The sequence below is a fragment of the Dermacentor silvarum genome, chromosome 3 (assembly GCF_013339745.2).
Source record: "Dermacentor silvarum isolate Dsil-2018 chromosome 3, BIME_Dsil_1.4, whole genome shotgun sequence".
NCBI classification, from domain to species: domain Eukaryota; kingdom Metazoa; phylum Arthropoda; class Arachnida; order Ixodida; family Ixodidae; genus Dermacentor; species Dermacentor silvarum.
In genome coordinates, this window is record NC_051156.1 from 138,934,345 (window position 1) to 138,959,445 (window position 25,101).

Here is a 25,101-nt window from a genome sequence, read left to right on the forward strand (position 1 = left end):
CCCTCTCCATCTAACGAGGCCATCATCACCCTTATGAGGACTTTCAGCACCGTTTTCGTCATCGTTAGCATCATCCTCATTATTTGCGAGATGTCGTCGCTGTTGTAATTCCAATTCGTCTCTATTGTGATATGCCCACATTATACAATTGTACTCAAACATCCCCCCGTATTTTATGGCACCTACCGTCATCTCATGCCACCATCTACCCGAGAATCTGCTGTTACCGTCAATTTCCTCAATGGGTGGTAGCGGTGGAAACGCGTGTGTTGACATAAAAGGTACTAGTGTAGGATCGTAATGTAAGGGATCGAAATACAACATCTCGTTAATGGGTTGCATTTTAAGTATTTTGGTCGTTATTTCATGTAAAAACAATACCAGTGGCACTGACGATAGTGGCTTGTGGGAGGAGTTGTCAATAATGTCAGCAGTGGTTGCCATTACAGACTGGCCAATTGGAACGTTAAGAATCACGCGGGTTTCGCGGTCGTTGTCGAAGGCGTAACACGTGTTAACTAATCCTCGATTATTAACGAATGCAAAGCACCAATTTTTATTGTCATCTAACCAAATCAATTTCTTTGGATTTCCATCACTTTTTATCGATGCCAGTTTGAGATCACGGAGTAACTCAAACATTATACCTCTCACCCATCTACGAAACGTTCCTTTCAGTATATCGTCTCTGTGTGTGGTTGCAGAATATACAGTTCGTTCTGTTGTGATAATAATTCCATAATGAACTAATAAGTCACGTTCGAGTTGTAAGTTTGCGTCTGGTGTACCACCGTTTGCAAACGCTTTTGGAGACGAAAGAATGGCGCTTAGGTGGAACAAGTTATTCCTCACTGCATACGCGTAAATTAAACGTACATATTCAGCGGGTGTACAGTAACTGTCAAATTCTCCAGTTAACAATTTCGATACGTATAGACATGCAAAATCGGAATTTCCCACCCGGGCAAACGTAGTTGTTGGTTCGTTCGAGTATTCCCACCACGGTAATCCGATGCAACCACCTTCGATGTTGGGTCGGTTAGTCGCCACCATACTCGTATCCATTGCAACGCCGGTGGTGGGTGAATCCGTTATTATAAGAGATTTTGGGACTAAGTCTGGCATATTGTACTTGATAGAGTGAGTGAATAGTTGGCGTATTAAATATTCGGCTGATGATTGAAATGATTTTTTAGAATCTACAAAGGCAGTAATGGTATACGGCATTTCCACAGGCTCGGCATTTACGCTGTCTACAGATTGCACTTCAGTAGTAGTGGGACTCTGCAATAACGCATGTGTGAACGCGACGCGTTTCCTGTCATTTTCCGGTAGAGTAAGCATGTCGAATTTATCGTATACGTCGAATGCAGTCTGTTTGTTCGCTTTAATGCTTTCAATTCGCTTCATTAACTTGCAAAACTTGATAAGTTTTGGACAATTGTCCGTCACGTAATTTTTCAACTTCAAATGTGCCGCTTTGGCTTTCGTTACACTTTCATGGTCTGTTGCATTCGTATACTCTTCTGGTGACTGTAACGTGCATGCATTACATTCGGCGTGGGCATCACCATTACTGTAGTCGAGAGATAATTGCTTTATTATCGCATCTTTTAAGGCGACTTTTTTCGTTACGATCTCGTCCGTTTGCAACCGCACGGGTCCCATTAACAATTCCCAAATATCATTCAGGAACCATCTCTTCTGGTCCATGTCGTTACGACTCATAAACGAAAATATAATCCTAAACGCAGATATTCGTTCGCTTCGATGTAATAATTGGTGTTGCGGACCTGCTGCCGCGACATCGGATGACGGTAGTGACGTTTTGAACGAATCAATAAACACAGCAACTGCGAATGCCAGTGCAAACCACGAAGGATGTATTACTCCTTTCTTTTGCAGCACGTGGTGATAAGTATTACATTCTTCTATAATAGTAGAATACCAATCGTAATTGTAAGATCCAATTTTAGTTACGTTAATTACTGAGCAGTTTTCAATTCCATGTTCGTTCATAGAGCATTCCATCTCTAAAATGTCTGTACTAGGTTGAATGTCCCGCGTCAAATTTGTAGTTCGATTCACTATGGAATTTAAGTATCTCAGTGCTAACGTAACAAGTTCTCGATCGTATATCAAATTTGGAAAGAGAGTAGTTAGAGGCTTGTCTATAGTGGCTAACGAAACTGTGATGTTATCTAGTAACTTTAGAAGTACTTCGTGCACGTATTTGATATCGCTATCAACAGAACTTGCACCTTTTACTACGGCTTGTGAATACACATTTTCCGCGCTCAAATCTAAATCTACGGTAGCTGTATCTTTCAAAACTTTAGTTAGCTTGGCCACCCGTAACGCGTCTTCTCTCAACTTGGCAGATCCTTGTCGTTTGAAGTTCCTAACATCGTCGACTATTAGTCCAAGAAAGATATCGTTGTACATTAGAAACGAAGCCATTTTTATTTTTTATTTCCACACCTTATTGGTACTAGCAAACTACACGTCTCCAGACGGCTTTGCTTTACTCGCTTCCTCTTTTAGGGTCTCAAATTCTTTCTTTAATTTTTCGTACTCATCCTTTATTTTCGCACTTTCTTGAGTGTAATGTTTCGTTAAATTATTTAAGAAAGTCTCGAAACTATTTAAATGTCTATTTGGTATAGTCAATGGTACCTTATTAATGTATTCGCTAATGTCGGTAGAAAAGAAAGTCAGCACGGGTAATGATTGTAAATGATTTCGTTGACAATTAGAGATCGGCACATTGTCGTATAGACAATTCATTTTCTGTTTGAATGTTACATCTTGTGCAATACCACTATCAGAATCACCATCATCGATATTGAGTTCACGATACGGCATGAGGTCATATTTCTTATTATTGTATAAAAAGTATCGAGTGATGGGACGATTCATGGCTTTCCACAGTGTAGATAATCCAAAAGTGGGAGATTTTGTCGTTATGTGATGGATGAATTCCACGTTCATGACGGACCAAGTGATTGACTTCAGGAAAGAAATAGATTCTTCATTGACCGACACGGTAGCACTAGAATCCTCCATACTCTCTGCTTGCTTTACATCGAGCACGATGACCGTATATTTGTACTGCGGAATTGCATGTGCAAAGTAGGCATGTTTAAATAAATGAATATTATTCTTTTTATCGCACGGCAGTAGATCCAAGATAGTCTTATCAGAATCGACATTTATGGACGTTTTCTTACCATCTTTGAGTAAATAATCCGTGATCACATTTGATATGTAATTGTTACTATAATATTTCTTGTGTTCGATTCTTTCGTTCAGTACTTGCATACTACATCCCTCTGTATACGTTACTACGAAGAAATTGTTCGTGTCTTCTTCCGGATCTTGCATCCATATCCAAAAGGACGATTTTAATGCTCGTATAAATTCATAAATGTCGTAACTATTGAAATTTGACGTCACCCAGTCATAGTATGTATTTTCGGGTGGAACGTCGCTTGTAAACCTCACTACAATATCGCGGTATTTTCGAGAACGAGCGATCGAATCGGTCATAGCCAATTTATATACGATGTGGCTGGCACGAAGGAATTTACGTGCGATGGCATAACAGGCGTCTCGGACGTGCTTGTATGGTGACGTGAAATAGTACTCGAGGTCTAGCGTCGATGTGGATGTAAAGAACCACCGAGCCTCGTCCATAGCGCGATTCCAATACTCTTCCAATCCCAAACAGTTACCGAAAAATGCGATGTGGCCCAATCCCCAGCATCGCGTCATGTCCTTTGTTGTGCTACTCACGTAAGCTGAACAGTCTGCTCGAATTTTCTTTATGGTTCGTACAGCAACGTGTTTATTGGAGGTGAATACAGAAATGTCAAATTTGTATTCATCATCTTTAACAGCATACCATTTTGAACACACAAGCGTGCGTAATGCGGCAAATGCATCAGCAACGGTGTTGTACTTGCCACATGCGTAGTTATGCTCAGACCACGTTCGAAATATAGGATAGTTCACGTTAGGACGATCGTAATTGACTCCTAGTGACCCCAATGCAATGTATGTATACTCCATTAGCTGCATCTTGTCTTTAGGTGCAATTAGACGCACGTCTGGAGGCACGACGGGTTGACCGTTAAACAACACGGCATTCCACACTGCCGATTCCAACGAAACCCACACATCTCCGGGTCTAATTTGCACGTCACATGCAGTTAATATATCAAATTGTTCATGAAATCGAATGCTAATATCGTGTGGCGTAACATCTATCGCTATCGCTTTACATAACTCCAATGGTAAAGGGCTTGTTTTGTTGGCACAAACCTCGTATGCAAGCATCAAAATATCATATTCAATGTTGTTGGTGTTCATTTTTTTATAATAGTATGGATACATTTTTTTTCCTTTAAAAAAACCTCATTACCGCTATGTTCATGATATTTGAAGCAGCGATCACTCGTATATGACTGCAAATAGATAAGAAAACGAAAAAACTGAAAAAAAAATGTTGATGCTACCCACATCTCCAAAGTCACCCGTCATGGAGGACGTAATTACGCAAAATCAGCTAGACGAACTTGCGGCGTCAGTTGGTAATACTAGATCGAGTGGTTTTAGTAAAACACGTGGAGGAGATACAGTAAACAATGCAAAGCGACTACGCATACAGTCACCCGGACCGCAATCACCACAATCGCCACCATCTAATGTTGCTATTGCTACTGGTCGCGTCACGAAAAAGAAACGACAAGATCCCAAGATCGCCGCAAACATCGATTTGACCAAGTTTGAGCTTCTTCGTGATGCCACCATATATGCTCCTCACGGACAAATTTCGACGGGAGAATATCAATACATCAAGCGGCTAATCATTAACCATGGTGAGCACATCGACGCTCAATACAGGCCTCACATGAGCTATCTCTTCACTAACATGGTAATTGAAATTCTTCACTATGTCGTCAACAACAAAACAATTCCGTCAGGACGAGAACTTCGCGATATGCAAAAAGCCATAATTAAGCGAAGTAAGCCAAAAAACAAGATTGGACAGGGCATTTTGCGCGACGATCAAGTGATTGACAAGTATCGGAAGGGGCAACACGTGGAGGCCGAAGATAACAGCGCTATTCGAGAAACTCTGCGAATCTCATATCCTAACCTAGCATCTACCTTCGATCTATCTTCTTTGCAACCGGGACTACATGGCTACGTTGCATCGCTAATCAACATTATAGGAGAAGAGTATACGCGTCTCATGCCATTCAATATCAGAGATGCTAAATTCAAACTCTTATATAAAACGTTCATGCTTGACAGCAACAATGGTGCTTTGTATAAACCAAGTGCTGCATACATTACCATGCAAAAAAAACTCCTCAAACTTCAGAAGAAGCGAGTCTCTCCAGCAATCGAAGATCTCAGCTATGATAAATTTTTCGCAGAATATCGTGCGGATCAAATCCGAAACGATTTTTCATCTTCTTTCATGACGTCACAACACACAAACGATCAGCATCGACATCAGCCTGTTACTGAGCAATCAATCGAACAACCATCACGATCATCATCATTTTCGTCTGAAGAAGAATAAAGACGGTATATTCGGTAGTGTAGAATAAAAATGTGCACGTAACAATAATAATCTTTATTGTCGTTTTTGTCACCATAACATCGTTTCTTGATCGGTGCTCCATGAATGGTTCGCGTAAACATCATGCCCTTTAGCAGTTTATATGTTGCAATATTTATAACAGCACTATACTAACTGCTAAAAGGTGACATTAATGCGATACTTCTTTTTCCATGCCAAAATCGATGAAAATATAAGTAAAGAAGGACCGGTATCATCCACATTTAGGTATTAGTTGATGCATGCTTTAAAAAGTTCACGCTTCTTAGTTACGCAGCACCGTTGCTGCGATATCCAGGAGACACCACGTGGAGGTGAGCGTGAAAGTCTCCCATCCTAACCTTATTGTGGTCACGCATCATCAAGATGACCAACCCCCCCCCCCCCCCATTTAACTAAGCTACAATCCCCTTGCAACGCCACACATTTATCTAAATTATCAACGCGAAAACGAAATGTCCCCCACAATCCACTGTGAATAGCATGGAAACACAGGATACCAGCCGTTCAAAAATTTTGTTTATCTGCACGTATTTTACCTACGACAGGTACTCAACTCCCAGTACAGACTGACAGCATTGTCTGAGATTAGCCAAGTAGGAAACATCCCCTTCCTTTCCGCAGTCAATGCCGACGACTGTGTCTATAGATCACCTTATCCAATAGTGTCTGGTGTAGCTAAATTATTCTTTAAAACTTGCGACTATCAACCAGACATTGGATTATTGGGATCTCGTCAAGCACCTTAACTTTTTAAAAATAGTGCATATTGCGTCAGGCCATATTCAGATTACTGTTGAAACCTTCTTCGTTAACCCCCATAAGATATTTAAACAGCAATGTGAAGAAGCTTTCAAGGCTCCCATTAAATAATGTCTCCACTGCTACAACCAGTTGCGGTTGACCTTGTGATTGTGGGGAAACATCTCGTTATAAGTTCGCATTGATAAAGAGAGGACTCCCCACTAACCCCTCCCCAGCCCTCAATACTGACTATTGTCACTTAAATAAAAACAAATACGAACCAGATGATGCTCTATCTAATTTCCCAATCCTCTCTTGTATAGTTCCCTATTGTTATGCGTTGCGTTCAGTCACACACAAATGCTGAGTAGTGCAGACAAGATACACCTATTTCGCATAGCACGCTTTACTAACCGTATTAATGAAATAGAGGCTTATGGGTATCTTTTCAACCCTTATGCCTCGCGAAAAGATCTCTAGACTTCCAAGGTGAAACCATCCACACAGGGAAAGTTTATACCAGTTTACCAAAGGAGCATACTCTCTTTATGACGCCAAAAAGCGCCGAAGTATTTCTGCTCACGAACGGGTACGTGACAACGACCACGCAGGTGACAAAAGCGTAAAATCCAGGCGCTGGTCAGGCGATTTTTTGTTCTGCTGCTGTAAGAAAGAATGTTATAGCTGGTGTGTTTTGCCCAGATTTCTTTTCCGGCCTTTTGTCGAGTTGCGCAGACCCCGGATGGTTTCACTCGCCTGTACCTCGGTTGACCGTCGAGATCTATATAGGTGAATCGAGTCGATGCAAACTACCTCAGATCATTCATTCACACACTCACACATAGAGGTAGGAAGAAAGATTATATACATTTGAAAAATGCTAAGTAGTGCAGACAAGATACACCTATTTTTCGCACAGCACGCTCTAACCGCATCATGTGATGCCTAACCTTATATATTTCCATCTTTTATGAAAGTTAAAAGAAGTAAAAAGAAAAGTTATCCTATAACGCAATGACACATTTCCCTACCACACTATAACCTCACTTATTAAACAAAAACTTAGGCTATCTAGATGTCATTGCATAGCGTTACTGTCTGTCTCCTCATCTTTTGACGAGGAGAATAGGAGGCTTATGGGTATCTTTTCAACCCTTATGCCTCGCGAAAAGATCTCTAGACTTCCAAGGTGAAACCATCCACACAGGGAAAGTTTATACCAGTTTACCAAAGGAGCATACTCTCTTTATGACGCCAAAAAGCGCCGAAGTATTTCTGCTCACGAACGGGTACGTGACAACGACCACGCAGGTGACAAAAGCGTAAAATCCAGGCGCTGGTCAGGCGATTTTTTGTTCTGCTGCTGTAAGAAAGAATGTTATAGCTGGTGTGTTTTGCCCAGATTTCTTTTCCGGCCTTTTGTCGAGTTGCGCAGACCCCGGATGGTTTCACTCGCCTGTACCTCGGTTGACCGTCGAGATCTATATAGGTGAATCGAGTCGATGCAAACTACCTCAGATCATTTTTCTCATGTATACAAGATATGGGAGATAGCCTGAGATTAAAAAAGATATATTTCGTATATCAGTTAGTCATTGCTGACAATGCAATAGCATTAATTTTTTTACCCAACATCTCTCCATCAACATATACATTATTTGTATACGAATGATTCATTGCGATCGCATGTTATATTATTAATATCGGTAGTACAGATGACGGGGTACCTATCCTTACAAGACACTTCCCCGAGTGATGAGACGCGGCGCGATTGAAGTGTCTAATCGCGCATGATATATGCTAAATGCAAAGCGCTTTGCAATTTTTTAACAGGATGGGGGTGGCGGAAAATAACAAAAATGATACCAATGTATACAGTGATGGAGTAGCCTTTTCTGTTTGTCAATATAGTAATTAAAAAGATTACTGATATACGAAATAGAGGTGCGGAATAGAGAGAATATCGCAAAGATAGCTTTATTAGCTAATGGGCATTTGGGGTAGGGCTTGATATCACAACGGAATATCCCAATATTTCTACAAATAAGCTATTCTAGTTGAGTATTTTTCAAAGGTCACACAATTAGCACCCTATCATATCCTATGTTTTAAATTGTTCAAAGGGGATTCAGTGTTTTTACCTATCATATTTGTCGTAGAGATTGCTTCGATGCATACCCATAGCTATAAATAAAAATAAAAAAACTAAAGAAAAACAAACCCCCTGCATGAACCAATCTCATTGACAGTGACCCTCAACAGTATCGCCGCATCAAACAAGTTCATTAGACTCGGTGGGCCCATTTTAAGTTATATAATTCCCCACATACCCCAGCTATATACCTCCCGTTAAATTACGAGTCTAGCGTCTCGTAGTGATGATGGCGATTTCCCATCAATTAACTTACTAAACCCAATGCAACCGATAAGCTCCATTAGCTAAACCAAATAATGGGATAGTAGAGGTTAAATGGTTGCAGCTATACGCGCCTAACTCCTATCCTTGCACAAAAACGTGCCGCAGCGTGCTAATACACACGCATATAATTCAATAACCTCGATTATTCCTTCCCAAATGTAGAAGTTCATTAATAGAAAATAGCTAAAAAAATCCTTATGCCAGCTACAAAATAACGCGTTATCTAATTCTATCTAACTAACTGATCCTATGAAATAAAAACACTGTCATGCGGTGCGACCCACAAGGGGGCCCTTCATCGTGAATATGAGCTTGCAATGCAAACTAGACATCCTTTAAACCTATATCAGTCGATCAATAGCCCCGCAGTGCGGCGTTCTAAGTGCTTCGTAGACGATGCAGAAACTTTTTGCAACTAGGATCGAGTGCTGAAATAGGCAGGATGCTAGTGCCATAACTTTTTTGTCTATTCACGATCTCACATGACCAAAAGAATAAGCTATCTGTCCCTTATGATATAATGTGTTTGGTACTAAAAAATGTGACCTTTAAAAATACCATACTGCAAATATCATAATGCAGTATAAACCGATCCCAAAAATGCGTAAATAATGGGAATGGGATTCAATACATAGGAGTAGGAAATTGGAGACGAAAATTTACCTACGACAGGTACTCAACTCCCAGTACAGACTGACAGCATTGTCTGAGATTAGCCAAGTAGGAAACATCCCCTTCCTTTCCGCAGTCAATGCCGACGACTGTGTCTATAGATCACCTTATCCAATAGTGTCTGGTGTAGCTAAATTATTCTTTAAAACTTGCGACTATCAACCAGACATTGGATTATTGGGATCTCGTCAAGCACCTTAACTTTTTAAAAATAGTGCATATTGCGTCAGGCCATATTCAGATTACTGTTGAAACCTTCTTCGTTAACCCCCATAAGATATTTAAACAGCAATGTGAAGAAGCTTTCAAGGCTCCCATTAAATAATGTCTCCACTGCTACAACCAGTTGCGGTTGACCTTGTGATTGTGGGGAAACATCTCGTTATAAGTTCGCATTTATAAAGAGAGGACTCCCCACTAACCCCTCCCCAGCCCTCAATACTGACTATTGTCACTTAAATAAAAACAAATACGAACCAGATGATGCTCTATCTAATTTCCCAATCCTCTCTTGTATAGTTCCCTATTGTTATGCGTTGCGTTCAGTCACACACAAATGCTGAGTAGTGCAGACAAGATACACCTATTTCGCATAGCACGCTTTAACCGTATTAATGAAATAGAGGCTTATGGGTATCTTTTCAACCCTTATGCCTCGCGAAAAGATCTCTAGACTTCCAAGGTGAAACCATCCACACAGGGAAAGTTTATACCAGTTTACCAAAGGAGCATACTCTCTTTATGACGCCAAAAAGCGCCGAAGTATTTCTGCTCACGAACGGGTACGTGACAACGACCACGCAGGTGACAAAAGCGTAAAATCCAGGCGCTGGTCAGGCGATTTTTTGTTCTGCTGCTGTAAGAAAGAATGTTATAGCTGGTGTGTTTTGCCCAGATTTCTTTTCCGGCCTTTTGTCGAGTTGCGCAGACCCCGGATGGTTTCACTCGCCTGTACCTCGGTTGACCGTCGAGATCTATATAGGTGAATCGAGTCGATGCAAACTACCTCAGATCATTTTTCTCATGTATACAAGATATGGGAGATAGCCTGAGATTAAAAAAGATATATTTCGTATATCAGTTAGTCATTGCTGACAATGCAATAGCATTAATTTTTTACCCAACATCTCTCCATCAACATATACATTATTTGTATACGAATGATTCATTGCGATCGCATGTTATATTATTAATATCGGTAGTACAGATGACGGGGTACCTATCCTTACAAGACACTTCCCCGAGTGATGAGACGCGGCGCGATTGAAGTGTCTAATCGCGCATGATATATGCTAAATGCAAAGCGCTTTGCAATTTTTTAACAGGATGGGGGTGGCGGAAAATAACAAAAATGATACCAATGTATACAGTGATGGAGTAGCCTTTTCTGTTTGTCAATATAGTAATTAAAAAGATTACTGATATACGAAATAGAGGTGCGGAATAGAGAGAATATCGCAAAGATAGCTTTATTAGCTAATGGGCATTTGGGGTAGGGCTTGATATCACAACGGAATATCCCAATATTTCTACAAATAAGCTATTCTAGTTGAGTATTTTTCAAAGGTCACACAATTAGCACCCTATCATATCCTATGTTTTAAATTGTTCAAAGGGGATTCAGTGTTTTTACCTATCATATTTGTCGTAGAGATTGCTTCGATGCATACCCATAGCTATAAATAAAAATAAAAAAACTAAAGAAAAACAAACCCCCTGCATGAACCAATCTCATTGACAGTGACCCTCAACAGTATCGCCGCATCAAACAAGTTCATTAGACTCGGTGGGCCCATTTTAAGTTATATAATTCCCCACATACCCCAGCTATATACCTCCCGTTAAATTACGAGTCTAGCGTCTCGTAGTGATGATGGCGATTTCCCATCAATTAACTTACTAAACCCAATGCAACCGATAAGCTCCATTAGCTAAACCAAATAATGGGATAGTAGAGGTTAAATGGTTGCAGCTATACGCGCCTAACTCCTATCCTTGCACAAAAACGTGCCGCAGCGTGCTAATACACACGCATATAATTCAATAACCTCGATTATTCCTTCCCAAATGTAGAAGTTCATTAATAGAAAATAGCTAAAAAAATCCTTATGCCAGCTACAAAATAACGCGTTATCTAATTCTATCTAACTAACTGATCCTATGAAATAAAAACACTGTCATGCGGTGCGACCCACAAGGGGGCCCTTCATCGTGAATATGAGCTTGCAATGCAAACTAGACATCCTTTAAACCTATATCAGTCGATCAATAGCCCCGCAGTGCGGCGTTCTAAGTGCTTCGTAGACGATGCAGAAACTTTTTGCAACTAGGATCGAGTGCTGAAATAGGCAGGATGCTAGTCCCATAACTTTTTTGTCTATTCACGATCTCACATGACCAAAAGAATAAGCTATCTGTCCCTTATGATATAATGTGTTTGGTACTAAAAAATGTGACCTTTAAAAATACCATACTGCAAATATCATAATGCAGTATAAACCGATCCCAAAAATGCGTAAATAATGGGAATGGGATTCAATACATAGGAGTAGGAAATTGGAGACGAAAAAGGTATGAGGGTATAGGGTGAAAGAACGGAAAAAATTATTAATACACTGCAATGTAAATTACAATTAATACACAGGTTATACTCAATATGAAAACGAAAAAATTAAACGGCAATATAAATCATAGTATACACAATGCATAATGTTTACGAAATAATTATGCCTTAACGTTACGAGGTGCAAAAAAGTACTGTAAGACAATTATTAAATACATATTTTTGAAAAAGAGCCGAAATTATACCCATAGCGGTGCTCCAACGAGACGTGCTCGAATCGCTCAAGTATTCGAATGTGTGCTCGTAGAGATAGTCCGTCCCTTTTATCCTATTCCTTTCGACGCACACAATGGATCGCTCAATCTAACGGTGGTGACGCAAGTAGATAAGTGAAGCATGCATGGCGACAGTATGAGTTCGTCTTGGCACACATTACACTTTTTTTCTTTCGCAACATTGGCTCGCCTTAGCGTGTTGACATTTGCACTTTTTCTTTCGCAGCATTGGCTCGTCTTGGCGTGTTGACATTTGCACTTTTTCTTTCGCAGCATTGGCTCGTCTTGGCGTGTTGACATTTGCACTTTTTCTTTCGCAGCAGACGATGACATTGACTCGCGTTGGCGTACTGATACCGCTATGGTTTTTAACAGATGATAGCATGGGCTCGACTTACTGTGCTGACATCGCACGTTTTACATCTTACGTTTTTTTTTCTTTCGCACATAAGGATTGTTGTATTGCTCGTTTGTATAATACATCATAAAGTCCACTATACTGTACTTACATCTATTCAGTAAAAAAAGGAATCATCAAACGCATACCGAAAGAAAAATCACCAAACACTTCATAGCATCGCAATAAAATAAAAGGAATCATCAAACGCACACCGCAAGAAAAAAAATCACCGAACCGGTCATAGGATCGCAATAATATACTGTAATTACATGAGTCAAAACATTGTCACACACCGAAAGAAAAAAAGAGTCGTCAAACACTTTTATCATACAATCACAATGTACTGTAATTACATACTGTAAATTACATACTGTAATTACGTATTGAGTCACAAAATAAGAAATCGTCAAACACTTTAGAATTGCAATATATATTGATTCAAAAAATAAAAGAAAACGTCAAACAGACACCCATAGAGAAAATCGTAAACACTTATATCATAGGATTGCAAAAGAAAATCGTGAATCACAATATACTGAATTGAGTCACAACATAAGAAATCGCCAAACACTTATATCATAGAATTGCAATATATATTGATTTAAAAAATAAAAGAAATCGTCACCCACAGAGAAAATCGTAAACACTTATATCATAGGATTGCAAAAGAAAATCGTGAATCACAATATACTGAATTGAGTCACAACATAAGAAATCGCCAAACACTTATATCATAGAATTGCAATATATATTGATTCAAAAATAAAGAAATCGTGAAACCCATGCCAAAAAAAAAGAGAATTGCAATATACTGTAATGACATCTATTGAGTCAAGAGTAAAAAAATCGTGAATCCCATGCCAAAAAAAAGAGAATTGCAATATACTGTAATTACATCTATTGATTCAAAAAATAAAAGAAATCGTCAGATACCCACAGAGAAAATCGTAAAAGAAATACTGTAATGTTGTAATGTATTGAGTCACAAAATAAGAAATCGTCAAACACTTATATCATAGAATTGCAATATATATTGATTCAAAAAATAAAAGAAATCGTCACCCACAGAGAAAATCGTAAACACTTATATCATAGGATTGCAATATACTGAATTACATATCATAAGATTGCAAAAGAAAATCGTGAATCAAAATATAGAATTGCAATATATCACCCACAGCGAAAATCGTAAACACTTATATCATAGATAATTACGTATTGAGTCACAAAATAAGAAATTGTCAAAAACTTATATCATAGAATTGCAATATATATTGATTCAAAAATAAAGAAATCGTGAAACCCATGCCAAAAAAAAGAGAATTGCAATATACTGTAATGACATCTATTGAGTCAAGAGTAAAAGAAATCGTGAAAAAAAACAGAATTGCAATATACTGTAATGACATCTATTGAGTCAAGAGTAAAAAAAATCGTGAAGCCCATGCCAAAAAAAGAGAATTGCAATATACTGTAATTACATCTATTGATTCAAAAATAAAAGAAATCGTCAGACACCCACAGAGAAAATCGTAAAAGAAATACTGTAATGTTTGTGTAATGTATTGAGTCACAAATAAAAATCGTCAAAAACTTATATCATAGGATTGCAATATACTGTAATTACATCTATTCATTCAAAAAAATAAAAAAAATCGTCAAACAGACACCCAGAGAGAAAATCGTAAATCACAATATAATGTAATTACATATTGAGTCGCAAAATAAAGAAATACTGTAATGTATTGAGTCACAAAATAAAAAATCGTCTATAATTATAGAAAGAACAATAGATAATATAAGTAAGGCACGGCATACATCATGTACAAAAATATAGAATAAAAATTGCGCAAAAATGACCTCTATAGCGACATATAAAAAAATAGAAACGCCCACCAACGGTCTTATCTAAACGCCCAGTGTTGCATTATCAGCAAACGAAGAGAGCTTATACTTTGCCTTTTTTTTTTGAATAGCTACCAGCACAAGTTACATCTATTCATTCAAAAAATAAAAAAAATCGTCAAACAGACACCCAGAGAGAAAATCGTAAATCACAATATAATGTAATTACGTATTGAGTCGCAAAATAAAGAAATACTGTAATGTATTGAGTCACAAAATAAAAAATCGTCAAACACACACGAAAGAGAAAAAAATCGTCTATAATTATAGAAAGAACAATAGATAATATAAGTAAGGCACGGCATACATCATGTACAAAAATATAGAATAAAAATTGCGCAAAAATGACCTCTATAGCGACATAAAAAAAATAGAAACGCCCACCAACGGTCTTATCTAAACGCCCAGTGTTGCATTATCAGCAAACGAAGAGAGCTTATACTTTGCCTTTTTTTTGAATAGCTGCCAGCACAAGTGCTGCGCATGCATTGTTTCATATATCACCTCTCTCCTCTCTTTTCGCTGATATGTCTTTTCAACAAGATGGAAAGCAATGTGGTTTTTTTTCCACAGCGCCTGACTGACATTGTATAAAAGACGACGCAATGCTGCTAGTAGTCACACATGCTCCAGGCGTGTAACACGAAAGGGTCTACTTTTAAGAGGTGCAAAAAAGTCAGTAATGTCTAGCAACGCCTTCAGTTCGCATCATTCTGTAAGATTTCCCTTTTTGCAGAACCAGATGCAGAACCAGATGCAGCAACGCGGAATCCACCTTACCCGGCCACCCCCAGTTCACTATCAACCGAATCAACAATGTACTACTCAATTGGACCAGTACCAGTCGCAGCAACAGCAATATCCAAGTCAACCGTTGGGCCACTACCGACTGCAGCAATATCCAAGTCAACCGTCAGACCACTACCGGGTGCAGCAACAGCAATATCCACAATCGGTGCACTATCAACAACGGCAACCTCAACAGGTCCATTACTATCAACAGCAATTGCCGATGACTCAGCATCGACAGCAAGCTACATGGGCATCACACCACGAAAGGTATTCTCCTATGTATCAACAATATCAACACGCACCTGTATGTTACCAGCAACAAATTATCCATAATAACCAAAGTGTAGCAACAAACGGAAAAGAACTAATAAGGGCGGTTGAGGAGTCTTCTTTGCAATCGCAACAAGCGCCACCCCATGTGCAATCTGATGCTACGACATACTATCGACAACCTAAAATACATTCTTATTTAACCGAAGAAGGACAGCAGACAAAAATAGATTTAGTACCAACAGAAGAAGACTTGCAAGAACTGCGATTGATAAATGCAGAAATAGAAGGCCATCTACAATCCGTAGACGTAGACGACCGGCCTCTAAATACGCCAATTTGCAATGAGGATGATGAATGTAATGAGCACATCTCTCAGAATAATTTAATCGAGCAAGTATTCAAAACTACAGTAATAGAAGACATGGATGAATCCACGGAAGTCATGTTACATCCACCCGTAAATGACTTTGAATCCACTAAAGTCATGTCCCAGTTACCCATGGATGAAATCGAATCTACTAAAGCCACATCACAGTCATCCTCCACGAATGAACTTGCCGAGACCATGCCACGGCAACCCATGGATGGACTTATTGAGGCCGTGCCACAGTCGCCCTCTGTGAATGAACTTTCTGAGGCCGTGCTACAGTCGCCCTCTGTGAATGAACTTTCTGAGGCCGTGCCACAGTCACCTTCCGCGATTGCTGAGACCGTGCCACATTCTCCCCGCGTGGATGAACTCGATGAGGCCATATCGCATTCGTCGATGGATTTAGATTGCATTGCCACAGAAGCACTGGATAATGCATTAGACAAAGAATCGGAAAATGGTGATTTGATAAATTTATCTGAATCAAAAATGATTGTAAATACAACTACACAAGAGGCTTTAGCAATGAAAGTTGCAGTAAACATTATATCAAAGGCACCTCGAAAAGGAGATAAGAGCATGCAAGTGATGGAAAATATAATTTCTTCTCGAATAACATCTTTAGGGAAGAAGGTGCCATCTTCCTCATCTGAAGACGAAGAATGTCATATTGCTCAAGAGGAGGATTTGGTAAAGGAACGTTCAGATAAAGAAACTGATGTAAAGAGGAAAAGGGGGAAGAAACAAAAAAATGCGTCCAATACTTCTGGAAAAATTCCAGCAGAGTTGTATGTAACATTTTACACATTATTTTCATTGTTTAATAATAATCAGAAAAGCAAGTTGCAACGCTTGCTGTTAAGTGTAACAACGGCCACACCTAGCAAGAAGAATGATATACACATAAAATTTTTTCATAATCCAAATATCGATGATGGTGCTATATATGCGAAGTACATACCTAAAGGATCGGACGATAAAGTGTTACAGGAGTTTGAAAAGCCACATGCAAATGTTGTTTTTGCTCATACCCTTATGATATTATCCATTATGGATGAATCTAAATTGTCATTCTATGAACGCATTGCTGCGTTTTGGGTTAGGGTGTATTGTAATGTCAAAAAAATAGATAAAGCAGCTGCATTGGTTCTACTTCAAAATGAGTTCTCGAAAATATTTGGAACAAACAAAAAGAAATTGCTGGAATATTTCAAGAAATACTGGAACGTAATCAATCGCAAGAAAAAAAGTATGCCTGACACATCTCCAAGTGATGAGGAAGAGGAAGAAGGAAGTATTCCCAGTGCTGGAGACGGGCCAAATCGATTTGCTGCTGTAAAAATTATGGACAAAGATCTTCACTTGCATATTGATCCATCGAAGTGTATGTGGAGTGGTGTGTTTCATGTCGACAACATTAAATCACCAGTAACTATAAGTGAATGTGGTACAGCAAAACTGGACAAAGTGAAAGTATCGTACTGTGTGAACCATACTCTCACAAATTGTTACATTTACAATGTATCAGGTCGATATGAAAGTACTTATGCCATAACATGTACTCTGTTGAATGCTTTGTTTTATAGTGAACAGTGGATACAAAAAGCCAAGTATGTCATTCCTCCTCCCTTAAGATCTTGTTTCATTTCTATGTATCGAAAATGTTGCGCAAATGCAGTAGCTAGCAAAGCTTATTTAGATGTGATTAGTGGGTGGGTTCAGCCATCTTTAAAGTTCAGTCATAGTATATTACTTCAACAAATTAAAAGTAAAAGGTCAAAAAGTGCACATGATATTATGACTGACGATCAAACAAACAATGTTCTTGCCAACTGCCCACGTAGTTATATTGCTCGAGTATTTGCTCAACTATTGCTCAATATGCCTATCTCATCATCGAACATAACAGATCTTGCCATTAAACATCGATACATGCGAGAAGTTGAGATGTGTAAAGCAAATGACATTTCAGGTATTAGGGATTTATTGCAATTAATAGCCAACGGTAAAATAAATATTGGTGTTCAGATGTTAATTGATTCGTATATTAATTGGACTACAAACACACTACCACCATTAACTTCTCCTGAAGCTCGTATTTATGAAATTCCAGATAAATCTGAAAGCTGCTATTTAGAATTTAAGACTTCATTCCCATATCAAAAATATGTAGATAATTACAGTATTCTAAATCCGTTATTTTTTTCTCCATGTATCGATGAGGACCAAAAAGAGCCAGAAACAGAAACTCTTTATGGTTATGGCACAATGACGTTTTGGATAACAGTTCTTGCGTATTTTTTGTGTGCTAAGTCAATCAAAAAGGCTAACTCGCATAAAACAGAGTCAATTGATGCACCTGATGTGCCTAGACAATCAATGCGAATTAAGAAACATCTGGTAAAAAAGAAATTGAATCGAGAACAATGCGATGTAGATACTAATATTGAAGATGGAAAAACAGTATGGAATTCCATTAATAGTGATCAAATTCATGGAATGCAAAACAAACAAGATGACAGTCGACCCATGGTATTCATATTTTGGGCTAAACCAAAAGATAAAGCGTTCCTACACGCGCTTGCGAAAGCAGTAAATACCATAGTGCGACTTCACAGAGGAAACGATGACATGAGTAATAATAAAGCAGCTTTTGCAAGAAATATTTACACATGCATTTGTAATTCCAATCCGACAAAGGAGTATTTTGAAAATGGTACCCTTAATATGTACTTCTATGTGAATGAGCGACGACCAATGCTATTCACCAAATATGATAATTCAAATAAATGCACCATCACAATCAAAGTAGACAGTCAAGGTGCTGATTTTTCATCTTGCGAAAGTGCAAAACATAGGAATTCCATGGATGACAGAATTAGTGGAGATTTACATAATCAAACTACCAATAGTGGAGAATTAGGTGTAACAAATTATGTATGCCCGAAAGCTCTAGTAAATTTAATGAGGTTAAAATGTAATGTTTTAATTACAGATGAACTCTCTCGTATCAAGATGAAGACGAATAGATCGATAGCATTGGATGATTTTGGAAGTGATAAGTGCTTCATTGCTGGGGTTGGAGTAGTAGATACAAGTGGAACGATCACACCCATCGACATATGGATACATAATGGAATTGCAATGCAGCAAGCGTGTGCAAGTGCAAGAACTCTTCTTTTGATGCAACTAACTAATAGCCTTGTCGGTGCGAAGCAACAACAGAAAATGAAGAACGGATGGAATGTTGTGGTTTTGAAGGAACCTAAGGATATGAAGAAGCTATATGTACGTGTATATTCCAATGGAACACTAGTGGATGTTACTGTTGATGACGATATGGGATTATTGTATCATGGCGTCAAGATGCCCACGTTTGTAGTTTCATTTTACGATGATCTTCCTCAAGTCGCAGGAGAGACATTAACTGTGCAATTATCGCAAGGTTATGGTTATGTATTGGCTCGTAAGAAACATAAGCCAATTGCGAATGTAATGATGCGGACAAAACGTGGATTGCCAACTGTGGTGTCTATAGCTAATAGTGACACGAAGAAAGATGATGATATGAATAAAGGAAGAAGAGGTCAAAAGCGACCGAAATCTCTTATGGGAGTTGATGATTCATGTCACGATGAAGAACAACAATCGACATCTAAACCCACGACATCTGAAACCAATACTACGGATTTCAAAGAACGACATTCATCTGCATTTACTAACGGCATTAACGAAACTGTCAGACAAGCCTTTGCAGCAGTTTGTCCACCTGATAAGCAGTTTGATTGGCTAAGAGAACAAACGCTACCCGAATTTTTTAACGCATATTTAAATTCGGTTGTACCATATAGAGCTGATGTATATTGTCCGCAATTGGCCGTTATGGTGGAATATAACGGATCGTTTCACTACAGGAAGGCATACATGGAACGGACAGTAAATGACATAATGAAAAGGAGGTACTGTAGGAAAAATAATATTGTGCAAATTAACGTCAATCCAACTCTGTCTCATACACAAGCAGGTATGCAACGATATGCACGGTTTAGGCTATACACTGAAGTTGTGGGTGTCGAGCCTATACCGTCAAAGAAGGAATGTGCGTGGTTTCTCGGAAACGACATGCTTCATGATATAGTACAAGATAATAATCCACATCGTGGATTTTCAGAACGAGAACTTTCATATCTAGAAATTGAAGTATCAAGATTACTACCGGATATGTTTGTAGGTGAGGGAAGAAAAATTAAATTCGAACCACTGTTTAAGATACTACCACATGGTAGTGAAAAGGAACCGAAACAAGGAGATACAACAACAAATGACGCTTCTGACTACGCAGCATTTACGCTTCGCTATAACCAATCTCCTTTCATTGCCGTCGACACACGATCAAATATGGAAATTAAGCCTGCAAATACGAAAAATGTTGTCTATATTATATTCTGGAAGCGCTATCCAAGATGCAAGTATTTGTTTTACAGGCGGGATGCCATACACGTTCCTCTCTATTTGATAAAAACTTTAAACAAATTGATTGAATATTTAGCATGTAGAATATTTGATCAAGTCGATGAAGCGACATTGCATTGGAAAAAAAGTACCGATCCTAATGGAAATCAGCATTGTTTAGTTAATAAATATGGAAAATATTAATGAATTCATTGATTTTGTTCATTATGACCTCAGTATTGGCTGTCCGAGAATAAAGCATCTCAAAATACCACATCTGAATGTGTTATGTAATGAAACCTCGGCAATATATCTTCAGAACATTAATGATCAACTTGAAGGCCGAACGTTTTTTAATGATGCGCAAAGCTTGGCATTTTACGATGTAATAAAGATTCATACCATTTCGAACTTGGTCAGTGATCAATTGTATGATGCATACTTCATGTTGTATTATCAAGCAATGTATATGCATCAATATTACAGTAAACAGAAAAACAATATTTGTACAAAATAATAATACGTATTTTATTTCTTAGATAATACATGCTTTTTCTTCTCGCAACATCACAAATCCTCTGCTCTGATGCTCCGCATGCATTTGTGAATGTCATGTAGTTTTCTTCCTTTTTGTTTTTCTCACAACAACATTATCTTCTGATGCTTTGTTTTCTTTATTAGAGTCGTCGTCTTGTGGTGTCATCCTCGAGAACACAGCTGGTTTCTCGAATTTCTCTTGGAGACATGAACATAATGTTGGTGTTGAATTTAAATGGGTAGTGCACTGCAATTTCTCATGTAATTGACGGTCTATATTGGATGATATTTCTTTACATATTTGTGATATATAACAAGGTGATGGATTATCAATTACTTTTTTAATTGCCTCACCATCGGGAAGACTATATACTTCATTTTGAATTGCAGTAGACGACATTAGAACAGATCGAAAATCGTCTGGAGGAGATAATGGTGTGTTTATATCGCGAACTAAGGTTGAACAACAAGACGATGTAGACACCTTGACATCTACAATTCGAACTAGTGGAGCTATGTAATGTTCACATATAAGTTCACCTTGTTTTATGGGTGAATCCCGTTTATTAATTATATATTGCTGATTTTTACGTCTTCTTTTAGTAACAAGTTTATTATATGCAGCCATCATTGCCGAAGATCCAAGTGCCATAAATAATTTATCATACGCGTTATAGACATATGCGGCATATATCAGTGAAAAAAAGTATGAACTTTTTACTACATTGTTTAAGATCCATTGTTGAGGTACGATCGGGTATGTTAATTTAGCATATCCAGACGTTTTCGGCTCGAAACACACACTACACAATACAGGTTTCACAACCTTTTGTACAAACTTATGTTTGGTTAAATGGAGCCACTCTGCTGGTTCTATCCAGCATCTACACTTTTTTCCAGTTGTATTTAATTTGATGTGCTCTATTATCTGAACAACCTCATTTATGTTATTGGTATCTAAAGAGATGGATGACTGATCAGGTGAAGTCGCTAGAGGAGTATTAATACTACACGAAGCTGTGAGTGTCTTCCATTCTTTTTCGAATTGCAGTGCAAGCGTTACGTCATCCTCACAATCTCCCATTTGTAGATTACTATCTCCTATATATACTGCAGTCGTTGAAGAAACAGGATCAGAGACAGTATTACTAGGTGTTGTGTGTGTGAGCACGTCCGTGGTAGTAACATTTTTGTCGGTTTCATGTAGTGCTAATAACAGAGCTACGAAATCGATCGAGTCCGCTACTGACGACGTTACGGCCATCGTTAGATAGAAAGTCAGAGTTTGCTTCTATAAAAGTAATAATCGCTGCATCATATTTCTAGTTCGTTCTTGGTTATCTTCTTACCGCAAAGTGCACAAAAAGTGACTAACGTTGTCATTTCATCTGCCCGTTTCGTGTTTTGTGGGAACGTTAGCGGAACGAATTTGTCTCCACAACCACAGTTATTGCTATGATGAGTTGTGCTACTGACGATGGTGGATGTATCAGTGTGACCAGTGACGGTGGTGGAACTGGAAGTGGAGAACAACTGAGAAGACGGCGTAACATCGATGAGATTTGGACCCATGTCACTTACAGTGGTAAATGTACGTCTAAGACTGCTAAAGAGTCTGCGATGAAATATTTTAAGAGTGATTGTATAGACCCAAACGTACAGGAAACTATTGGGACTACCCCCGCATGTCCGTGTTATGATTTTGGATATGAAAATTGGTGGACTGCAGATGCACAAATAGTTAGACACAAAGCACTGTATAGGCTTGTTTTTGACTTTGATGTTGCTGAAGACGATGGGATGAAGGTTATGGAGTTTTTTTCAAAAGTGCTTTGGGTGATGTATAGCGCTTTTATAAAACGCTACAATATTGCTTTGCCTAAGGACTATGCATTTAAAGTAGCGTACCTCAGTCGATCCAGCAAGCGATGGCATATACATATTTTGAATTTTTCCTTAGTAGCAAATAAATTAATGAATAGATACATCATTAAACAATTCAAAACGCATGTGTTTGAATTGTTATGTAAAAACGGTGGATCAGTGTTTCAGGCAGATAATGAGCATAGTAAAAAATTTATTCAGCATCATGATGCGGATGCAGGAACGTTTCAATGGCTTATGTATGGATCTTCAAAGAAAGCTGCAACTGATCCATATGTATTGAAATATATAGTAACTCATGAGGCTGCCCCAAAAGCAGCAATCATTAACGTCGATTCAAATCCCACGATGAGCTCTATAGCAACTCGTCAGTTACTCTCGATGCATAGAACTGCAATGGATGACTCATCTGAAATTTGTATGTTCATTGATACGGAAAAAAAGAAGGTTTCGCGATATATATGTAAACAAATAATGAAGGGTCATTCTAATGACGTTGAAGAAGTTGTCAATATTATGAACGTTTTGAAGGGTAAAAACAGTCATGATAATTTTCATCATCAACATGAAGATAGTGATGATGACATTAATATGAATTTAGTAATGCAAATGAAACGTGTAAGCAAAGTCACACTTCATGCTTCAAATGAGGAAGGGACGGAAGAAATGGCAACTAAAATACATAATAGCAACATCATTGGAGAAGGAATAGAATACGAGGAAACAATGCTTATCGATAGCGAGGGAGAAATCGATGATACACCTGATAACAACACAGAAGAAGATGGTGGTTATGATAACATAGATTTAGAAGAATTGACGGTGCAAAAGTTGGATGATACTGATATCCGCATCGACCCTAAGGTAATCACAAAGAAACAATATGCCAGAATATTTGACGTATATTACTCAGAAAAAGGTGATCGGCTTAACATAACTAGCGGGCATCGATTGGGACCTATTTTGCATGACAAGCAGACTTGCATAGAATTTGCAAAAGCATACAAGAAAGATTTCTTGAGGCTTAGAAAATACGATTTTGTGAGAAAAATATTTTACAGAGCGATATTGGCACTCGTGTGTAAATATCATTATGCCAGCAAACATGATCTTTGGTTCGGACACTTGACTCCATTAATAATTTCATACATGGGATACAACGGGCTCAACTTTTATCGATCACTATGTACAAGTGTGTGGGCTGACAACATTGGAGATGATGTGACAATTGCTTTTGATCGATGTTGTCAATATATGTTTGAGAGAAGCCCGCTTGTGGATAATGCTGGAAAGAAACTCCCCGTCGTGCTACCAAGAGCCATATATAGATTATGTAAGGAACCACCCTTTAAGATGAGTGAAAAAGAACGTGAACTGTCTCGTTGGTTGTTAAACGTGTACGTGTCTAAACAATTCAATTACTTACCAACCTTTGTGGAATATGTTTATAAGAAGGTGCGCGATGGTGAATGCAAGCTGGTTCCGGATCCAAATAGTGACAAATATGACATTACGAAATACAATAAGGAAACTGGTGTGTGTCAACACGAGAATATCGCCAACATGGTGATTCCTCTGCAGAATTTACTGTTTAAGACTATTCTTCATAACATGACGTTTTATGACCCCGACACTCCAGTTGATGTCATGTTCAAACTCCATGAAAATTTGGGCAATATAATCAATCAACAAGAACTAGAAATACCCAGCGATATCGGATTAGAGGAAGAGGATGGTGTTATGTGTGGTATACCACCAATAGTTCTATTATTATCGGTCTGTTCAAATTCTACACATTCGAATATTGTTTTATCGATGATGTCATATAATATTCTTCCTTTAGGAAACGAATCATTTCGTTTACAATAATGGGGTGAGATATCATCTATGTAAAACAAATATTCTATTCGTGGCATTATTAAATTTCTGGCATTATTAAATTACCTTTTTTATTATTTTATTAATTGTTTGATATTGCCCCGACGCGTGTGCATGTCCATAACAATTAAATAGCAGGCGAAGTCCCAATTTGACTTGCCTTGGGGAGCCTACATGCAGGCTCCCTAACCTGCCTAAGAGGCGAGCGCCATCATTTTCTAAAGTACCGGAACGGGCGGCTGTAGGTCTGGTAGAAATGCTGGAAAGGCGGTTTGTGTGCGACTTTCCTCGTAGCAGAATTAGGT

The 25,101-nt window shown here is 38.4% G+C and overlaps 1 protein-coding gene across 2 annotated transcripts; it reads left to right on the top strand.

Moving 5' to 3' along the window:
- The first annotated feature begins 15,229 nt into the window (after positions 1–15,229).
- Positions 15,230–22,300, top strand: LOC125943996 (uncharacterized). 2 transcript variants are annotated; one of them, XM_049663663.1, is made up of 2 exons: positions 15,230–15,285; positions 15,347–22,300. In XM_049663663.1, the coding sequence occupies exons 1-2, from the start codon at positions 15,235–15,237 to the stop codon at positions 20,699–20,701; spliced, it is 5,406 nt and encodes a 1,801-aa protein (XP_049519620.1). In that variant the 5' UTR covers positions 15,230–15,234; the 3' UTR covers positions 20,702–22,300. The 2 variants fall into 2 exon arrangements, with proteins under 2 accessions (XP_049519620.1, XP_049519621.1); XM_049663664.1 differs by lacking the exon at positions 15,230–15,285 and having other exon boundaries at positions 15,294–15,669; positions 19,041–22,300.
- Positions 22,301–25,101: the final 2,801 nt, after the last annotated feature.

Bases quoted from the DNA above. Each gene is read 5' to 3' on its own strand.
- LOC125943996 (XM_049663663.1), top strand. From the start codon at position 15,235: ATGCTCCAGGCGTGTAACACGAAAGGGTCTACTTTTAAGAGGTGCAAA. The intron at 15,286-15,346 runs GTCAGTAATGTC...CCCTTTTTGCAG, and splicing joins CTTTTAAGAGGTGCAAAAAA to AACCAGATGCAGAACCAGAT.